This window comes from Leucopleurus acutus (genome assembly GCF_964270905.1).
Source record: "Leucopleurus acutus genome assembly, chromosome: 1".
NCBI lineage: Eukaryota > Metazoa > Chordata > Mammalia > Artiodactyla > Delphinidae > Leucopleurus > Leucopleurus acutus.
Genome location: NC_139142.1, coordinates 167,107,336 through 167,124,875, shown reverse-complemented (window position 1 = coordinate 167,124,875; position 17,540 = coordinate 167,107,336). Strand labels below are relative to the sequence as shown.

The 17,540-nt window shown below is 49.4% G+C and overlaps 2 protein-coding genes across 2 annotated transcripts; both read left to right on the top strand.

Annotated features, from left to right (window-relative positions):
* Window positions 1-576: 576 nt before the first annotated feature.
* Window positions 577-3,463, top strand: NMB (neuromedin B; the record flags this gene model as incomplete). Its single annotated transcript, XM_082850754.1, is given in 4 exon segments — window positions 577-733; window positions 1,364-1,393; window positions 1,396-1,535; window positions 3,380-3,463. Coding segments are annotated over 4 exon segments (411 nt in total), but the record flags the coding sequence as incomplete, so codon positions are not given.
* Window positions 3,464-3,617: 154 nt separating this feature from the next.
* Window positions 3,618-17,084, top strand: WDR73 (WD repeat domain 73; the record flags this gene model as incomplete). Its single annotated transcript, XM_082839607.1, has 8 exons — window positions 3,618-3,658; window positions 4,189-4,256; window positions 4,565-4,653; window positions 6,774-6,862; window positions 7,492-7,556; window positions 13,466-13,630; window positions 13,964-14,323; window positions 15,432-17,084. The coding sequence occupies 8 exons, from the start codon at window positions 3,618-3,620 to the stop codon at window positions 15,665-15,667; spliced, it is 1,113 nt and encodes a 370-aa protein (XP_082695733.1). The 3' UTR covers window positions 15,668-17,084.
* Window positions 17,085-17,540: the final 456 nt, after the last annotated feature.

Here is a 17,540-nt window from a genome sequence, read left to right as displayed (position 1 = left end):
CACAGCACCTGGTGAGTGCCGGCTGTGAGAAGGCAGAGAGCTGGGTGAACCCGGTCAGATTCCCCAGGAGGGAAGGGCCAACTGGCATTTTATGGAGCTCCTCTAGTGCCTGGCACTATGCTGGGCACTGTAACGCCTGTTACACAGGAGGCATCCTCGCCCCCTTTTCTACCCTTAGAAAGAGGCACAGAGGTGAAGGAACCGCTCGTTGGCCGAAAGCCCTTGGGAGCGGTGAGGGAGGGCCAGGGGAGCCGGCTTTGCCCAGGTCCCCAGCTTGAAGGTGGTGAGCTTGGGCCCGAACGCCCTGAGGAAACGGTGCCCACGTGGGGTTAGGAGTGCGGCCGTGCGGGCTGTGGAGGGGGCCCCTGACCGAGACCCCCACCCAAGGGCTGGCGAGGACAGGAGGGTCGGAGGAGGGCGGGGCAGGAGCGGCAGCAAGCGCGCTGGGGCGGGCTCTTCGGGGCAGGCTCCGCCCCCAGGGGCGCGGGTTTAAAAGGAGGGAAGGCGCGCGTCAGGGACCTGAGCCGTGGCTAAGTGCACCTGAACTGAGGCGCGGCCGGCACACAGCCATGACCCTGCGGGCGCGGGGCGCGGGGCGCTCGGCTGCTCGGAGGCCTTCTGCTCTTCGCTCTGCTCGCTGCCGGCGCCGCCCCGTTTAGCTGGGATCTCCCGGAGCCCCGCAGCCTGGCCAGCAAGATCCGAGTGCACCCGCGGGGCAATCTCTGGGCCACCGGTAAGTCTTCGCGGTACGGGCAAGCGCCCCTCACCCTGCTCTGACCCCATTTTCCTTCTCTGGCCTCTCCTCAGCCATGGACACTAGTGTCCAGGCTAGAGGGGACCCTGGAACTCATCTAACAGATGGGGAACTTGAGACCCAGACCCAATGACGGTTAAATCACTCACCCAGCCAGTTTAAAGCAGAGCTGGGGCTGGATCCTAAATCTACCTGCCAGCCAGCCGTGCCCCTTCTCTTAGACAAGACTTTACTGAATCTTCTAACCTCTGGTGTGTCTTCTCTCTGCACCTCCACCTTCCAGACACCTCTTGTTCTCCACTTCCTTCTCTGCCGTTCCCGTCCCTCTTCTAAGCAGACAGCACAACTGGCAGAGTTTCTTCCTGGCCCTGGGGCATCCCACCCTCCTTCCAGCTGTGCCGTCCCCTCCACCCCATCTACCTGCTCAGGAAAAGCTGAGGTACAGGCTTTGCTACCACCCGCGGTCTTTGTAGCTCCTGGTGACGAGGAGGAGGAAGGTTGTGTATCTTCCTGCCATGAGAACTGAAAAGTGAGAGAGATCTGGAGCTTTCCCACTGGGATAGGATCCTTGCTCCCTGACTTCCTTGTGCCTCGGCACCTCCTTTCTAGGTCACTTCATGGGCAAGAAGAGTCTGGAGCCCCCAGCCCATCCCTATTGGGGACAGCTCCCCACATCTCCCTGAGGGACCAGAGACTGCAGCTGAGTCATGATCTGCTCAGGATCCTCCTGCAAAAGAAAGCTCTGGGCATGAGCCTCAGCGGCCCAGCACCTCACACCCAGGTGAGCCAGGCCCGGGAGAGGCTCAGCCAGGGCTGCCCCTGGATCCAGCATTGGGCTTACGGTGTGAGTGCCCAGCCAGGGTGTGATAGGCCCACCCAAGAAAGTCAGCGATTCTAGGCTCTCCCTGTGATCTAGAGCTCAAACTGAGAGGATTCTGAAGAAAGAAAGCTGACCTTCCCAGCAAACCCCATGGAACAAAAAGTAAGGGAAGACGTTCCCCTCACCCATTGCCCAGTCTAAAGTCACAGCCTGGGATTATCCAGCAGGACCTTCCCCTACCTCCACCCCAGTCTACACAGACTTGCCCCACCCCAGCTGTCCACCTTTGCTGTGCCCTGTATGTGCCTGTTGGGACCCTGAGGCTCAGAGAAGGGATGAAAGGAGTTAGTCAGCAGCTAACACAGAGTCTAGACCTTGTTCACCTTGACCAGTGCTCTTCCCAGTCTCTCGTCTGCCTCAGTGACCAGTGGCAGGGTTGCTCAACGCCAGCACTTGATATTCTGGGCTGGACAATTCTCTGTTGTGGGAGTTGTCCTGTGCATTGTAGGACGCTTAGCTGTGTCCCTCGTCTCTATCCACTAGAGTATGGATAGATACTGTTAGGACAACCAAAAATGCCTCCAGACATTGCCAGAGGTCCTCTGGGGAGGGGACAGGGGAGGGAGCCAAAATCACCCTGGGTTGTAAACCACTGACCTATGGGGTTCAAGGCCCCAGAGTTGAAGCCAAGCCAGCTTTCATCTCCAGCCTGGCAGAGGGGCAACTCCTCCATTCTCTGTCCCTGTCGCTGTCCCCATCCCACACCACCTTCCCTGGTACTTCGTTGCTATGTGAAGAAGGCAGTGTAATGTGGTAGAACGGGGGCTCTGGTGACAGCATGCTGGGTTCATAAGCTAGCTACTTAGTAGCTGTGTGACCTTAGAAATGTCATTTAACCTCTCCAAGCCTCATCTTCCTCATCCATAAAATGGGAACAGTAGTGCCCCTCTCCTCTTAAATGAGACCATTTGTGTCACATGCTGAGCATGATGCCTAATGCATAGAAAGCACTTAGTAAACAGGAGCTGTTGCCAGTCTGTGAGCTTCCTGGCAGCACCAGTGGCTGACTTAACTTTGTGTCCCCCACCATGCCTAGCATATAATATGTACATCTTGAAAGAAGGGAGGGGCATTCCCTACAAAAGGTTCATCCCAGCCCCATGGGGAACTAAGATCCCACATGCTGCACAGTGTGGCCAAAAAAAAAAATAGAACCACCAGCCTCTGGAGACCTCAGATGTAAGGGCCAGGTGCTCGGGCTGGCTGAGTCTGAAGGCAGACAATGTCCCCTCCGGGGCCACTGGTCTCGAAGGCCTGAAACATGAAGACCAACTAGAGAATCTCAGAGGAAGCAGTACTTAGCCCTAGGGGGTGGGACTTCAGAAGTGAGGTCTTGGGCAGAGCTGGAGGTGGGGGGAGTAAAAACACTGTCCGGCCCAGGGCCAGGCATGGTACTTGGACTTTACTTCTATGATCTCCTTTGACTGTCATGACCACTCTGTGAGGTTGAGGCTGTTATTCTGAGAAAACCACTACCCTGACCCCTCCCAGGCCCTTCAGGGAGAAAGGCACTGGGGGGCCTGCCCCTGCCTACCTCTGTGGATGCCTAGCACTTAGGAATGGCAGGATGCCCCTATCTTATCGTATAAGATATCCTAAATATTGCATGGACATACTTAAACGAAAAAAATTATTCGTTGTTTACCTAAAATTGGAATTTAACCGGGTGTCCTGTATTTTATCTGGCCTTTTCCTCTGATCTGCAAATACCCGGTCATAAAACGAGGGTGTATTTGGTCCCTCAGGCCCCGCCCGGAACTGGCATCCTGGGAATCCCTGAAATTTCGTCTTGTTTCCAGGAGAGTTTATCCGGAGAATCCCGGACATAGCTACCTAAGGGTACCGCAGGTCCGCGGCGACGCTGAGGGACCTCTAAGCCCCGCCCCCGCGTCAGACCAGGCCGCGCCCCACTCCTCGCGAGAGGGCCGCGCTTGCCCAGGAAGGTTCAGAGGCGGAAGTGGGGTACCGGAAGCGACAGTTGCCATGGAGCCCGCGGAGGACTGGCTGGTGGAATCCTTGCGCTTGTAAGTCGTGTGGGCTTGGGACGTGGAATCCGGGTCTGGAGCTGGCTTGGGGGCGGACGGGCGCGGCATGGAGCACGCAGGAAACCCGCGGCATGTGGGGCGGGACCTGTACGGAGGACTCCGCCTGGGCCTCGGCTCCCGCAGCTGGGAAATGGCACCTTCCTGTGTGCGCAAATTGTGTGAAGTACTAGTAGGGGCAGTGCTTGTGGAGGATAATAATAACATAAGTGACTATTTATTTTGCGCCAGGCTCTGGGTTAAACCTTAAACAAAGATTATCTCGATTCCTCACGTCAACCTTGGGAAGTCTGAGTACTCTAGGAGTTCCATTTTACAGATGAGGACGAGACTCAGGGAAACTGACTGGCCTGCCCCCAGTCACACGGGATGAAATGTGTAACAAGGCTTGATCCCAGTTCTGCCTGATTCCAGAGCCTGGGCCCCCAACTGCCGAACCATGCTAACATCTCAGGTTCTTTAACAGCTGTAAAGTGCAATGCGTCGTGTGATGTTGTGTCCCTATCATGCAGGTACCAGGATTTCCATGCATTCGACCTCTCGGGAGCCACTCGAGTCCTTGAATGGATTGGTGACAAAGGTGATATGCCCTGCCTGGCCCTGAGGAACCGCTTCTCAAGCTGGAACTCAGGAGCTCAGCCCAGAGGGACCCAACCCCTCTTCTGGGAGCTTGAGGGCCTCTTGGTCACTTGTAGCAATTTCATGCCCCGTCAGCATTATATTTCTCTTATGAAGATCTAGATCTCTTCCATGCCTCAGTACAAGGCTGCATACCAGTGGCAGAAGAGTTTGTCTTTGCTTTGGGAGATTTGGTAGAGTGTCTGGACCCAGCTGTGGTCCAGAATCTTTCCAGCACTTTGTCACAGCTTATTCTGCTTCTTTTTCCAGGAATCTTGGTTGCTGGCTATGAAAGCCTGAAAAAAAATGAGATTCTTCATCTGATATTACCTCTCAGACTTTCTGTAAAAGAAAACCAGGTAACTTGAAATATTTATGCTGAGTATATGTGTCTCCTTCTACTCATTTATTAAATCTTTATGGAGTTCCTATTGTCTACTAAATATTGTCCTGGATACTAGAAAGAGAGAAACTGTAAGCCCTGGGCCTGCCCTTATAGTCTAATAAAGGGAGGCAAATGTGCACAGAGGTAAGTTGTACAGAAAGTCCTGTGATTTACAGAGGGCTCCTAGAGCAAGAAGTCAATTATACTTTATCAAGAATAGATTTAGGGGGAATTCCCTGGTGGTCCAGTGGTTAAGACGTCACACTTCCACTGCAGGGGGCCCGGGTTCGATCCCTGGTCGGGGAACCAAGATCCCATAAGCCGTGCCACACGGCCGGAAAAAAAAAAAGTTTAGGGAGCAATTAGAGTATGAAAGGTGGTTGAAACCTTAGAATGGTTAAGATCACCTAGGATGAATGTGTAGTATATAAAGAATAAGAGGAGAAGATGGCTAAAGACAGAACATCAGGGAGAACACTTAAGAAATGGGTAGAAAGGGGCTTCCCTGGTGGTGCAGTGGTTGAGAGTCCGCCTGCCAATGCAGGGGACACGGGTTCGTGCCCCGATCCGGGAAGATCCCACATGCCGCGGAGCGGCTGGGCCCATGAGCCATGGCCGCCGAGCCTGCGTGTCCGGAGCCTGTGTTCCGCAACGGGAGAGGACACAACAGGGAGAGGCCACAACAGTGAGAGGCCTGTGTACTGCAAAAAAAAAAAAAACAGAAAAAAAAAAAGAAATGGATGGGTAGAGGAAGATGATGAAGCCACAAGGAGTACTGAGAAAGAATAGTCTTTGAAGTAGGAGGAGTCTCAGAAAAGGCCAGTGATCCAGAAGCCAAGAGATAAGAATGTGTCACGAAGAGTTGATAGCTGCCTAATGTTACTATAAAATCACTCAGGCTCATTGGCTAGATCAGTCCTGCCTTTATTGCCCTTGGGTAAATTTCCTTCCTAATGTTCTTGATCTTCCTCATCCCTACCCCTCAAGCTGAGTCAGGAGCTCACCAAAATTGAGCCTTGATGAGAGACCTGATTTACCTCCTGCCTCACCCCTGGCTTTCCCTCTGTTCTCTTGTGGCCACCTCCTCTTCCCCTGCCTCTGGTTCCTCACGTGGAGATAGTAGAGTCTAGTGGCTAAGAGCATGGACTTCGGTTAGACAGACTTGGGTTCAGATGTATAACGTAACCCCTGTGACCTTAGAAAAGTTGCTTAAGCTCCCTATGCCTTGGCTTTGTCATTTTAGAACAGGGATAATTATACTGCCCAGGTCATATAAACAGGGTGGCTGACACAGTGAGCACTGGATAATTGGCAGTTGTATTTTTTTAATTAATTATTTTATTTATTTATTTGGCTGCATTGGGTCTTTGGTGCAGCACAGGCTTTCTCTAGTTGTGGTGAGCGGGGGCTACTCTTCGTTGCTGCTTGTGGGCTTCTCATTGCCGTGGCTTCTCTTGTTGCGGAGCACGAGCTCTAGAATGCGGGCTTCAGTAGTTGTGGCATGCAGGCTCAGTAGTTGTGGCTCGCAGGCTCTAGAGCACAGGCTCAGTAGTTGTGGTGCACAGGCTTAGTTGCTCCGCAGCATGTGCAATCTTCCCGGACCAGGGCTCGAACCCATGTCCCCTACATTGGCAGGCGGATTCTTAACCACTAGCAGGTGGATTCTTAACCACTGAACCACCAAGGAAGTCCTGGCAGTTGTATTTTTATTGCTGGAAGAACCCACCTAACTTCCAGTGCGAGGTGTGGGGAGGAATGGGGCTGTGTTAGTTGGCTGATACATTCCACCTTTCTCTGTTAAGCCTCTGTGACTCCTCTAAGAAGGCTTGGAATATAACACTTGTGCTATGGTGAAAGGTTAGAAGAAAGGTTTTGGATGTGCAGGGAAGAAAGGAAGCTATCTGTGTGAGCAGCTGAGACCAATATTTGCAAATAACAGCACCCTGAGGCCCTGCCCAGAGAAGCATCATTGCCACCTGAGCGGCTTCCGTGGCTTCCTGCCAGGCTGGGATATGGCTCCTTACTTAGAACTTGTCTGAAACGTTCCTTTGGAGAGCGGTCCCCTATCTGACTGGCCACCCCTTTGTATTTTAGGGCTTATTCCCTGAAAGAGATTTCAAGGTACGCCATGGAGGATTTTCAGACAGGTCTGTCTTTGATCTGAAGTATGTGCCAGACACCAGGTATGGTCAGCTCTGTTACCCAGACCTTCCATTCAGGATGGAGTGGCTGGAACTTTAGGGGTATCCTGTATCTTTATCACCACCCCTCCCCATCCCACCTCAGCACAGGGGCACATGGGAGGGCATGTGCACACACAGATCTGGAATACAAAGAAACCAGTGCTCGGTGGCTTTACGGTCCCTCACAGACCTCTTGACTATGGTAACCCACAGATTGCTGGCGTTGCTCTAGGGAATAGATATAAAGTAGAAGGGATGCTCTTAGCTTCTCAGAGAGCTGGTGGTGGGTAGTTGGGGCTAATAGCTCAGTTGGCAGAGACCAGAGCCTCTGGGTGAGGCTTCTGTGTTCAGGCTCCCTGCTGGGTCCTCTAGCACACTTCATGCCACGTGGAAGCCAGGGCTCAGTCCCACGACTCTCTGTGAGCTGTGGACCTGTCCCTAAAGGGGAACAAGCCTGCTCCTCCTCTTAAATGAGGGTGACTGATCTTGATGCCCCCTCCCTGCGTAAGCTCTCCTGATACAGGGAGTGTAGGAATCCCAAGCTGAGTGGGCTGGAGAGGGAGAGGCTGAGGGCTGTATGGGTGAGCTCCCCACTGTCTGGGCTGAGATTTCTTATCCATCCTGAATAGGTTGCTGGTGACCAGTGGCCTTCCCGGTTGTTACCTGCAGGTGTGGCAGGTTGCAGAGGACAGCGGTAAGTGACTTTGACTCGGCGGGGTTGGGTTTGTAGGAAAGCCTGTTATTCTCACACCCCCAATCCCTAATCTGAGCCAGTTAAGAAACAGACTCAGAGCCAGTGGGAATTAAAATGCAGTATCTACTGGGACTTCCCTGGCTGTCCAGTGGTTAAGACTGTGTGCTTCCACTGCAGGGGGCACGGGTTCAGTCCCTGGTCGGGGAGCTAAGATCCCACATGCCACATGGTGTGGCCAAAAAAATTTTTTTTAAATGCAGTATCTACTTTAATGCAGCAAAGGTGAATTAGCAGCCACAGCAGTGCACACAAGCCCCAGGTGGAGCTTCCTATAGCTTGCTTCAGGAGTTGAGTTTACCAGCCCAGCCAGAGGCAGAGCACCTGGTGAAGTTCGGGCCCCTCCCACCCCAGGCAGGGGCAGAGCAAAGGCAGCAGGGAGGTCACCTCTCACTGCAGGCATGCTGCTCTCAGGGAGGGAAAACAGTGAGTGAGCACAAGGCTGGGCTGACCAGTCTCCCACTCAGAGACATAGCTCTGCTGCCCAACAGGAACAGGAAAGTTGGGAAAGGCGCAGGAAGCGTTAGTCCTGTTCCTCTGGGAGTCGGGGGAGTTCCCTCATAGTATCCCCTCCAGCAGGAGGTTTGCGGTTCCCCTGTCAGGCAGGCACCGAAGCCTGCAGCCCTGATCCAGCCCCTGCCATCCCTCCTTGGGTTAGAGCATTGCTGACCAGCATGGAAGCGGGCCTCAGAGGCAAAGGCAGCCGCTCTTGGAACTGCCCCTTGGCTTGTGTGGTCCTCTGCCTCACTTGGATGCTTCCCAGAAACCGGTAGCAGCTGTTGGCTTCTCCCCAAGCTTCACCGCTGCAGGAATGTGGTTCTGGTCCTCCTTTGGTTTTTGAGGTCACTGACCCTGTGGACTTCCCTTTGTTGTTTCTTCCTTGTCACTTGTCTTATCCTGTAGCTTCCAGGTGTGTGTATATACTTATTTGTAGTTATGATTGTTTATTTTTTCATAATTTTATTGAAAGTCACCCATTTTAAGTATACAGTTCAGTGATTTTTTTCTTTTTAGTAAATTTAACAAGTTGTGCAACTATAATCACTTTTAGGATATTTTCATGACCCCAGTAAGATCCATCATGCCAATTACGATTAACCCCCACGCGCACACCCTGCCCCAGGCGACCACTAATCTGCTTTCTGTCTCTATGATAGATTTGCCTTTTCTGGATATTTCATATCAATGGAATCATACAACATGTGGTCTCTTGTATCTGGCTTCATTCACTGAGCATAGTACTTTTGAGGTCCACCCTGTCATACAATGTCATAACGTGTATCAGCAGTTTGTTCCTTTCTGTGGCTGAACAGTATTCCATTTATGGATGTATCACATTTGTCTATCTGTTCACCAGTTGATGGATCTGATTTTTGGTTATTAGGAATGATGCTGCTAAGAACATTCATGTACAAGTCTCTGTGGACCTATGTCTTCATATGTCTTGGATAGACATTAGGAATAAAATTGCTGGATCATGTGGTAAATTTATGTTTGATTTTTAAAAAAGTTTTTTTTTGTTTGTTTGATTTTTTAAGAAACTCCCAAACTCTTTTCCAGAATGGCTTCATCATTTACATTCCCACCAGCAGTGTATGAGGGTTCCTGTTTCTCCGTGTCCTCACCAACATTTGTTATTATCTGTCTTTTTTTTTTTTTTTTTTTTTTTTTGTGGTATGCGGGCCTCTCACTGTTGTGGCCTCTCCCGTTGCGGAGCACAGGCTCCAGACGCGCAGGCCCAGCGGCCATGGCTCACGGGCCCAGCCTCTCTGCGGCACGTGGGATCTTCCCGGACCGGGGCACGAACCCGTGTCCCCTGCATCGGCAGGCAGACTCCCAACCACTGCGCCACCAGGGAAGCCCTATCTGTCTTTTTTATTAAAGCAGTCCTAATGGATGTGAAATTGTATATCATGTGGCTTTCATTTGCAATTCCTTAATGACTAATAATGTTGAGCATCTTTTTATATGCTTATTAGCCATTCATGTATCTTTGGTAAAATGCCTATTCAAATCTTCCTAAGGGTGTTTTGTTGTTATTTTTTTCCCCCTTAGCAGGCTGAGATAACATGCTGTCACAGGGCCTTTGATATGCCAGTTTCACTGTACATTTTAATAGATACTTGTTCGGATTAATTAACAATCTATAAGATGTAACAGTAATATTAATGAGTGTATATTATATTCCAGTCACTGTACTAATCACTTTCCATGTGTGATCTCATTAAATTCTCATAAGTCTGAGAACAAACTCTTTCCCAGAGAAGCTAACTTGTTCAGAGTCACAAAGATGGTTGCAGAACCAAGACTTAAATGTAGTCTGACTTCAAAGTCTGCTTATAACTCTGCCTGGTGGTAACTATAGTTAGATAATAATAATTGATCTCAGTATAGTATGTAGGGGCTCTGAAAAAAAGGTCATAGGGTATTTACTGACTGGCAACATAGTCTGTGCCACCATTTTGCTTAGATCTGGTTCCTGGAAGTAAGATCTACTTATGAAAGGGCACATAATAATAATAATAATTATAACAGTAATATAATATAACAGTAATAATAATTATTATTATAATAATTATTATTATAATATATATAATTATAATATATATTATATAATATATAATGTATAATATATATTATATATAATATAATATATAATGTAATAATAATATTATTATTATTATTACTGTTATTTGTAGCAGTAGCTAACATTTCATCATTTAGTCGTTATTCATTGTGTGCTTCCGGTGTGTCAAGCATTGGGCGAGGTTCTGGGGATATAACAGCAAGCACTCACATAGATGTTCCTTGCTTTCTTGGTGCTTATATTTTATGAAATATTTTGCCCAGTTTTTGATTGGCTGTTTTGTCTTTATTGACTTGTGAGAGTTCTTTGTACATTCTAGATACATGTTATTTATCAGATATATGTTTTGCTAATATTTTCTCCCTGTCTTTTCATTTTCTTAATAGTGTCCTTTGAAGCATAAAAGTTTTAAATTTTGATGAGGTCCGTTTTAATAATAAAACAGTGTTATATCTAAGAAATCTTTACTTAATCCATAGATTTTCCCCAGTGTTTTTTCCAAAAGTTTTATTGTTTTAGCTCCAACATTTAAGTCTGTGATCTCTTTAGAGTTAACTTTTGTGTATGGTAGGTATGAGGGAGGGGTCTAAGTTCATCTTTTTGCGTATGACTGTCTGGTTGTCCCAGCACCATTTGTCAAAAAGCCTGGCCTTTCTCCACTGACCTGCCTTGGTGCCTTTGGTGAAAATCAGTTGATTGTGAATATAAGGATTTATTTCTGGACTCTCCGTTCGGTTCCAGTGATCTCTATGTCTATCCTTATGTCAGTAACTTATAGTTGTTTTTTTATCTTTCCCTAAAAATAGGCTGCGTGGGGCAGCAATGGTTTAAAGATGAGGGGGGCGCCTTGGAGCTCTTTTGTCCTGACGGTGCCTGGGGTACCAGATGCCGTATAGAACCTGTAGCCCCAGGCCCAGGAGAGCTAGGCCCAAGGAGACTTGCTCTGACACTCATACGAGAGTAGGAAATCAGATAGTTACCTTCCCCTGGATATTAGTGCAGAATATTCCAGAATCTGGGGAAGGCTGGCCAGCTGTTTTCCTAGACGCCTAAAAATGTAGCATTATCTTGGTGAATTTTCCAAGGTCCAGGTTTGACCCACAGCTTTGGTATCTCAGAAACCTGATTCTGTCAGCACACCCAGAACAAATCTAATCTGTTATTAGGGGCAGACACGCTCACCAGACTCACAGGACTGCTGTATAAACCAGAACGCAGATTTATTAGTTTATAATGAAAAAATAAGTGTCCCTAAAAGTGGAATATTCCAGATCCTTATTCTTTTCCTATAGAAGACCTAACCTAGTCAAAGCCTGCATGGTAAACATAACCATAACAAGAGGAATCAGCTCCGAGGCTTCCAAATGGTGTTTTCATAAGCTCTCTTAGGCAGAGGGTATAGAACTTGTGAAGGCTTGGCTCTCCAGGCCCCTGGAGGGAGGGCCTGTGGCCTCTCCTCTCAGCTCTGGGGCTGAGGAGTCCACTGAGAAGGTCTTTAGGTGGAGACATACCTAACAGCCTCAGCTGAATGTCTCCCGCAGCCTCTACTTTGAAGTTAACTTCAGTCTGGAGTGGCTCTCTCTGCCGTGGACGGGCATTTTCTTTGCCGTTGTGGCAGAACAGCCCCCTCTCATGGGCACCACTTTTCCTTTAGACGTGGTAATACGTTAGCTCAGTACTGCAGGTGTGGAGCCATTCTGACTCCTTAAGGAGTGTGCGCACTGCAGCTCCGACCTGTTCTGTTGGTTTAATCTTCAGACAGCCTTCTTTCTTTTATTGCCCAGTTCTTGGAGGTGCCTCACTGCATCTTTTGCTTTGATTTTGTAGTAGTTTTTCTTTTCATTTGGCTAGTTGGTGTGGATTTCCTAAAGGGGGCATTTTAACACTGACAAGAGAGGGGATGAGGAGGAACCTGCATTGCTTTCCTGTTGTAACTACGGGGCACAACTCTCCAGTCAGGAGCTCTGAAGCCTTTGTTTTCTACGGCATCTTTGAAATAGGTCTTTGCAGGCTGTCCCTTGACCTCCTCCTTCCACGCCGTCAGGGGACAAATCACACCTGAGAACCAGCCCTGGCTTAGAGCAGCAGGTCCTGGGGAATCTGTTCCAGGCTCCTAAGTCTTTGGAAAGGGAAAAGGGAGCCGCTTAAGTGGGGCCCGGGGGAGTGAGGCAAGCTGTGCTGGGCTGGTTTGAATCGCAGCCTCACTGGCACTCCCCGGAGACACACGGTCCTGAGGCTCAGCTGTTGTGTCTGCTCCGACCTCCGCGGCTCCTAGGGTAGAGCAGTTATGTTCAGCACGTCTAGACAAAGTGCACTGAGAGTCTGTGGCTTGGGGAGCAGGACCCAAGGGGCCTCTGCATCCTAGCCCAGCCTGGCCGCACCTTCTGTGACTCCTTGTATGTGAACTGTCTCCAGGGAACTGACTGCCACGTGCTCGCTTGATAAGACGCGTTAGTGTTCCTTCTCTCATCCATCCCTTCCTCATCCTCTTACCTATCCTCTAGAATTTAAAAATACATAGATCTCCATTTTCTTCAGAGAATGTGAAACCAAACAGTGAGCTCCCTCTTGGAGCAAGAAAATATAAAATGGAAAATATGCATCTCCCTTTAAGTAGTTTGTACAGCAAACTACTTGTTCTGAACTATGTTATAAATGGAGAATGCAGAGATGGGAACCTGTCTGCTGTCGAAGCAGACTGAGGTGAACAAAGCTAAAATTTGATTTAACCTGAGGGCAAGTATGTCTTTTTAACGTTCAGTGTAAAAAAGATGTGGACTTTCTTGCCCTGTTTATGTTTGAAGACAAAGACATCTGTGTTATAACCTTGACCTGTTAGGATTCGGCCAATTGCTTGAGGTCATGGGACATGTTTTTGAAGAAATAATATTACTTCATGAACTCCATTCCTGTTATTTTCAGTTAAGGTGTAAACAACATCATCGGCGTGTTCTTTCCTTTTCTCTTCCTTTATTTGTTCTCCGCAAAACTATAAAAAGCCAGAACTGCTGGCGGGGTTTTGAGATGGCTGCTATGATTCATTATCTCCCATTTGCAAAACAGTTCATAAGACAAATTACAGAGAAACTACAGTGCTTCTGACAGTTTCCAAACAGTAAACACAACGCACAGTGATGATGTCTCCACATCCTCTCTCACCAGCCGTGAGGCCCTGTCTCCCCTGACCTTCTGGCAGGCCTTCACCATGGAATGTTTCAAACCTGCATTAACATTCTGGACTTCAGCCACTTCCATCTTCCCCCAGATGTCATTAAGGCTGTCAGCACCATTGATGTGCACGAGAAGGAGGGGCGTCTCTGGCCCAGGATGGCCATCTTCTCGTCGGCAGCGCCCGGAGTCCTCCACGGGGCCAGGCTCAGCAGTCTGAAGGTGGTGGATCTGGAATCACAGAAGACCACCTACAGCTCAGGTACCGCAGCCCCTTGCCGGCTCCTCCCAGCCCCACCCAGCCACGCTGGAAACCGAATCCAACCCTGTGTGCCAGCTGCTGGGGAAACGAGATGAGTGAGAGGCAGGGCCAGGCCTCGGGGGCCCCTGTTCTGGGGCTGGGGAAGGCAGTCCCGGGACCGGCACCCAACCAGCCGGGCGGACCGTGTGAGATGAGAAGGCGGCGGGATGTGGTTCACTCGGCCGGGGGCTGGTGCGGAGCTGCCCAGAGGAAGGGGCTTGGACCAGCCAACGGCGCCAAACCACTGGACCCATTTGACTGCAGCCACTTTTCTCCTCTCGCCCCGCCGTCCAGGTGTCAGTGACGACGAGTTGCTGAGTAGCCTGCAGGTCCTGGACGCAGACACCTTTGCCTTCTGCTGCACCTCGGGCCGCCTGGGGCTTGTCGACACCCGCCAGAAGTGGACCCCGTCAGAGAACCTCAGGCCTGGCTCTGGGTCCGCTGGAGGGAGGTGGTATGCAGAAGCTGGGGGCCGGGGCCCTGGGCCCAGCATTGCCAGCCTTGGCTCGGACGGGCAGCTCTGTCTTCTTGACCCCCGGGATCTCTGCCAGCCAGTGAGCTTAGTCCAGTGCCCAGTGTCCATGCATAGCCCTGACCCAGAGCTGCTGCGAGTGACTTGGGCTCCAGGCCTGGACAACTGCTTGGCCATTTCAGGTACGCTGAGAGGATTTCGTGTCTGTCATTTGATCTCTCTCCTCCGGGGACTCTTGGGTGCTCAGGAAGGAGCCCGTAGTCCTGTAGTAAATCTGGCCCCAGAAGTTAAGGTTGCTCACAGAAAAGCTCCATGTTAGCTCTCCAGGTTCTTTAGTGGTGGCCCTTCCACATCCTGGCTACCAGACTTCCCCACGTTGGTAGCAGGCCTTTCCTGTCGCAGCAGGAATTCAGTTCTGAGGTTGGTGGAGAGGCTGCGGATGGTAAGACACTAGGACAGCCACGGGCTGCACCAGGGAGAGGCGATAGGGTCTCAGCGGTGCCACTCAGTCTACTCGCTTTTAGAACTACAGCAAGCTAGCTAGGTCAGCAGGCTCCTGGGTCTGGCCCGGCAGTATCTAGTTGAATGAGGGTGTGTAATGAGGTATCTGAAAGCCGATGGAAGGATCCTCTGATGGGGGGAGAGTTTGAAAGAATAGTTGAGAGAGCAGGAGAGGGTCATTGGTCACGGCAGGATCCAGAAAGAGCAGAAGAGCAGAACCAGGCTTGGGTAGTTCTCTCTAAAGGCTTCTCTTTCCCCCATCAAGTAGGAGACAAGGCCCTCTGCTGAGAGGGACTCACATGTGGAGGGAATAGAATTGGGGGCAAGTGGAAGAGGTTTGAAAAGTCTCTAAAGCCTCCGTTTCTTGGGGAAAATAATAGTACCTACTTCATACAGTTGTGAGGGTTAAAAGAGAGAATGCAAGATTAGCCTTGGGCCTGGCACGTGATAGATGGACAACAGATGCTTATTGTTATATGCTCCTTGGAGTCATCAGCCGCCAACATTGACGGCAGATGCTACATGCCCTTCAGTTGGCCTTTAATTTTATTTATTTGTTTTTTTGGCTGCACTGCGCAGCTTGTGGGATCTTAGTTCCCCGACCAGGGATAGAACCCGTGCCCTCAGCAGTGAAAGCGCAGAGTCCAAACCACTGGACCGCCAAGGAATTCCCTCAGTTGGCCTTTAAATATCTTGTGGCTATTTGATTCATCATCCTCTAGCCTGTTTTGGTTCCGTAGAGCATTCAGAGATTCAGCGTCAATGCTCGCTTTTCTTGTTCTTCCTCAGGTTTTGATGGGACGGTCCAGGTCTATGACGTCACGTCTTGGGGTGGAATGGGGCGCCAAGTAGAACCTCTCTTCACTCACAAAGGTCACATCTTCCTAGACGGCAATGGGATGGACACTGCTCCACTGGTCACCACCCACACCTGGCACCCCTGCAAACCGAGGACTTTGTTGTCTGCAGCAAGTGATGCCTCTCTGCACGTATGGGACTGGGTGGACCTCCATGCTGCCCGCTGACTCCAGCATCTTTCCGCCCAGGCCCTAGGAAGCTGCTGTGTAGCAAGGATATTGATTCAAGATTCAAGTGACCACAGAGCCCTGTTACCAGCTGAGTGGCTGTGGGCAAGTTAACCAGCCTCTCAGTCCCAGTTTCTTTATTTGTAGAATGAGACTGGTAATAACTACCTGGCAGGACTGTTGGGAAAGTTAGAAGTAACATATTTAAAACTAACTGGTAAGAGGACTTCCCTGGTGGCACAGTGGTTAAGACTCCGTGCTCCCAATGCAGGGGGCCTGGGTTCAATCCCTGGTCAGGGAACTAGATTCCACATGCATGCTGCAACTAAGAGTTCGCATGCCACAACTAAGGAGCCCGCCTGCCGCAACTAAGGAGCCCATGTGCTGCAACTAAGGCTCCTGTGAGCCACAACTAAGGAGCCCACCTGCTGCAACTAAGACCCAGCACAACCAAATAAATAATAAAAAATAATAATAATAACTGGTAGGATTCATGGCACAATAAAGATTTGGTAGCTACTCTTAGATCTGGGAGCCCCATTTCCCCCAAGTGTAAAATGGCAGCGTTTTACCCCTGTCTGCATTCACAACATCATGGAATCTGAAGAGCCAACGAATGTAAACAGGTTCTGTGAACTTTTCTACAGAAGTGAAAATGTATAGTGACAGATAATCATGAAAAAAGTCAACCCCAGTAGCAATTAAGGAAATAGCAATTAAAATAAGGTTATGCCATTTTTATCTACTAAATTGCCAAATTTTAAAACATTTTTGCCTTGAACAGCTGTTAGAGGTTACATGGTACACAATTCAGAAGGCACAGAGGAGCATCTTAGTTCTTTGGGGGCAGCTGTTTTTAAAGGTGGTAACAGCCAGGGTGGGGAGCTAGGCATTCTCATCAGTACCACCTGCAGCTGGCATTCAGGCAGAGACTGGCCACCCTCCTCTTGGGCGGTTCTTACTGGAACACGGCCTTCACCAGGGTGATGCTTTCCAACCCCTGCCCCCCAGGGGAGTAGGCCCAAAGGACATTTCTTTTTGGTGGCCCGTAGCAAATATGAAAGTGTACCTGCATGTGATTCCTCACTGTCACGTTTGTTAAAGGATTTTCAGCAATTTTCTTGTTGAAATTATGTGATTACTAGTCAGTTTGGGCTCTGATTTTTTTTTAAAGTAGCTTTATTGAGATATAATTCACATACCATACAATTCAACCATTTAAAATGTACAATTTAATGGGTTTTGGTATACTACTTTATTAGTTTTTAAAGATTATGGTAAAATATATCTAACAATTTGCCATTTTCCCCATTTTTAAGTGTACAACTCAGTGGCATTAATTACATTCACAATGTTGCATGACCAGCACCACTATTTATTTCCAAAACTTTTCATCACCCCAAACAAACTGACTGTTGTGGGCTCTGGTTTTTTGGCTCTCAGTTGGGCCTACTTGGTGTATTCTTCAGCTGGGCTCCTATAACAAAATGCCACAGACTGGGGTCTTAAACAACAGAGGTTTACTTCTCACAGTTCTGGAGGCTGGGAAGTCCAATATCAGGGTGCTGGCTAGGTGGGTTTCATCCTGAGGCCTCTTCTCTTGGCTTGTAGGTGGCCACCATCTTGCTGTGTGCTCACATGACCTCTTCTCTGTGCTCCTGCAGAGAAAGCCCTGGTCTCTGTTCCTCTTCTTATGACACCAGTCCTTTCAGATTAGAGCCTCACCCTTATGACATCACTTAACCTTAATTACCTCTTAAAAGCTCTATCTCCAAATACAGTTACATTGGGGGTTATGGGGGTGGGAGGGGGTATAATTTGACCCATAGCATTTAGGAATTATTTTGAAGTAAGAAAAACCTAATAATTTTTC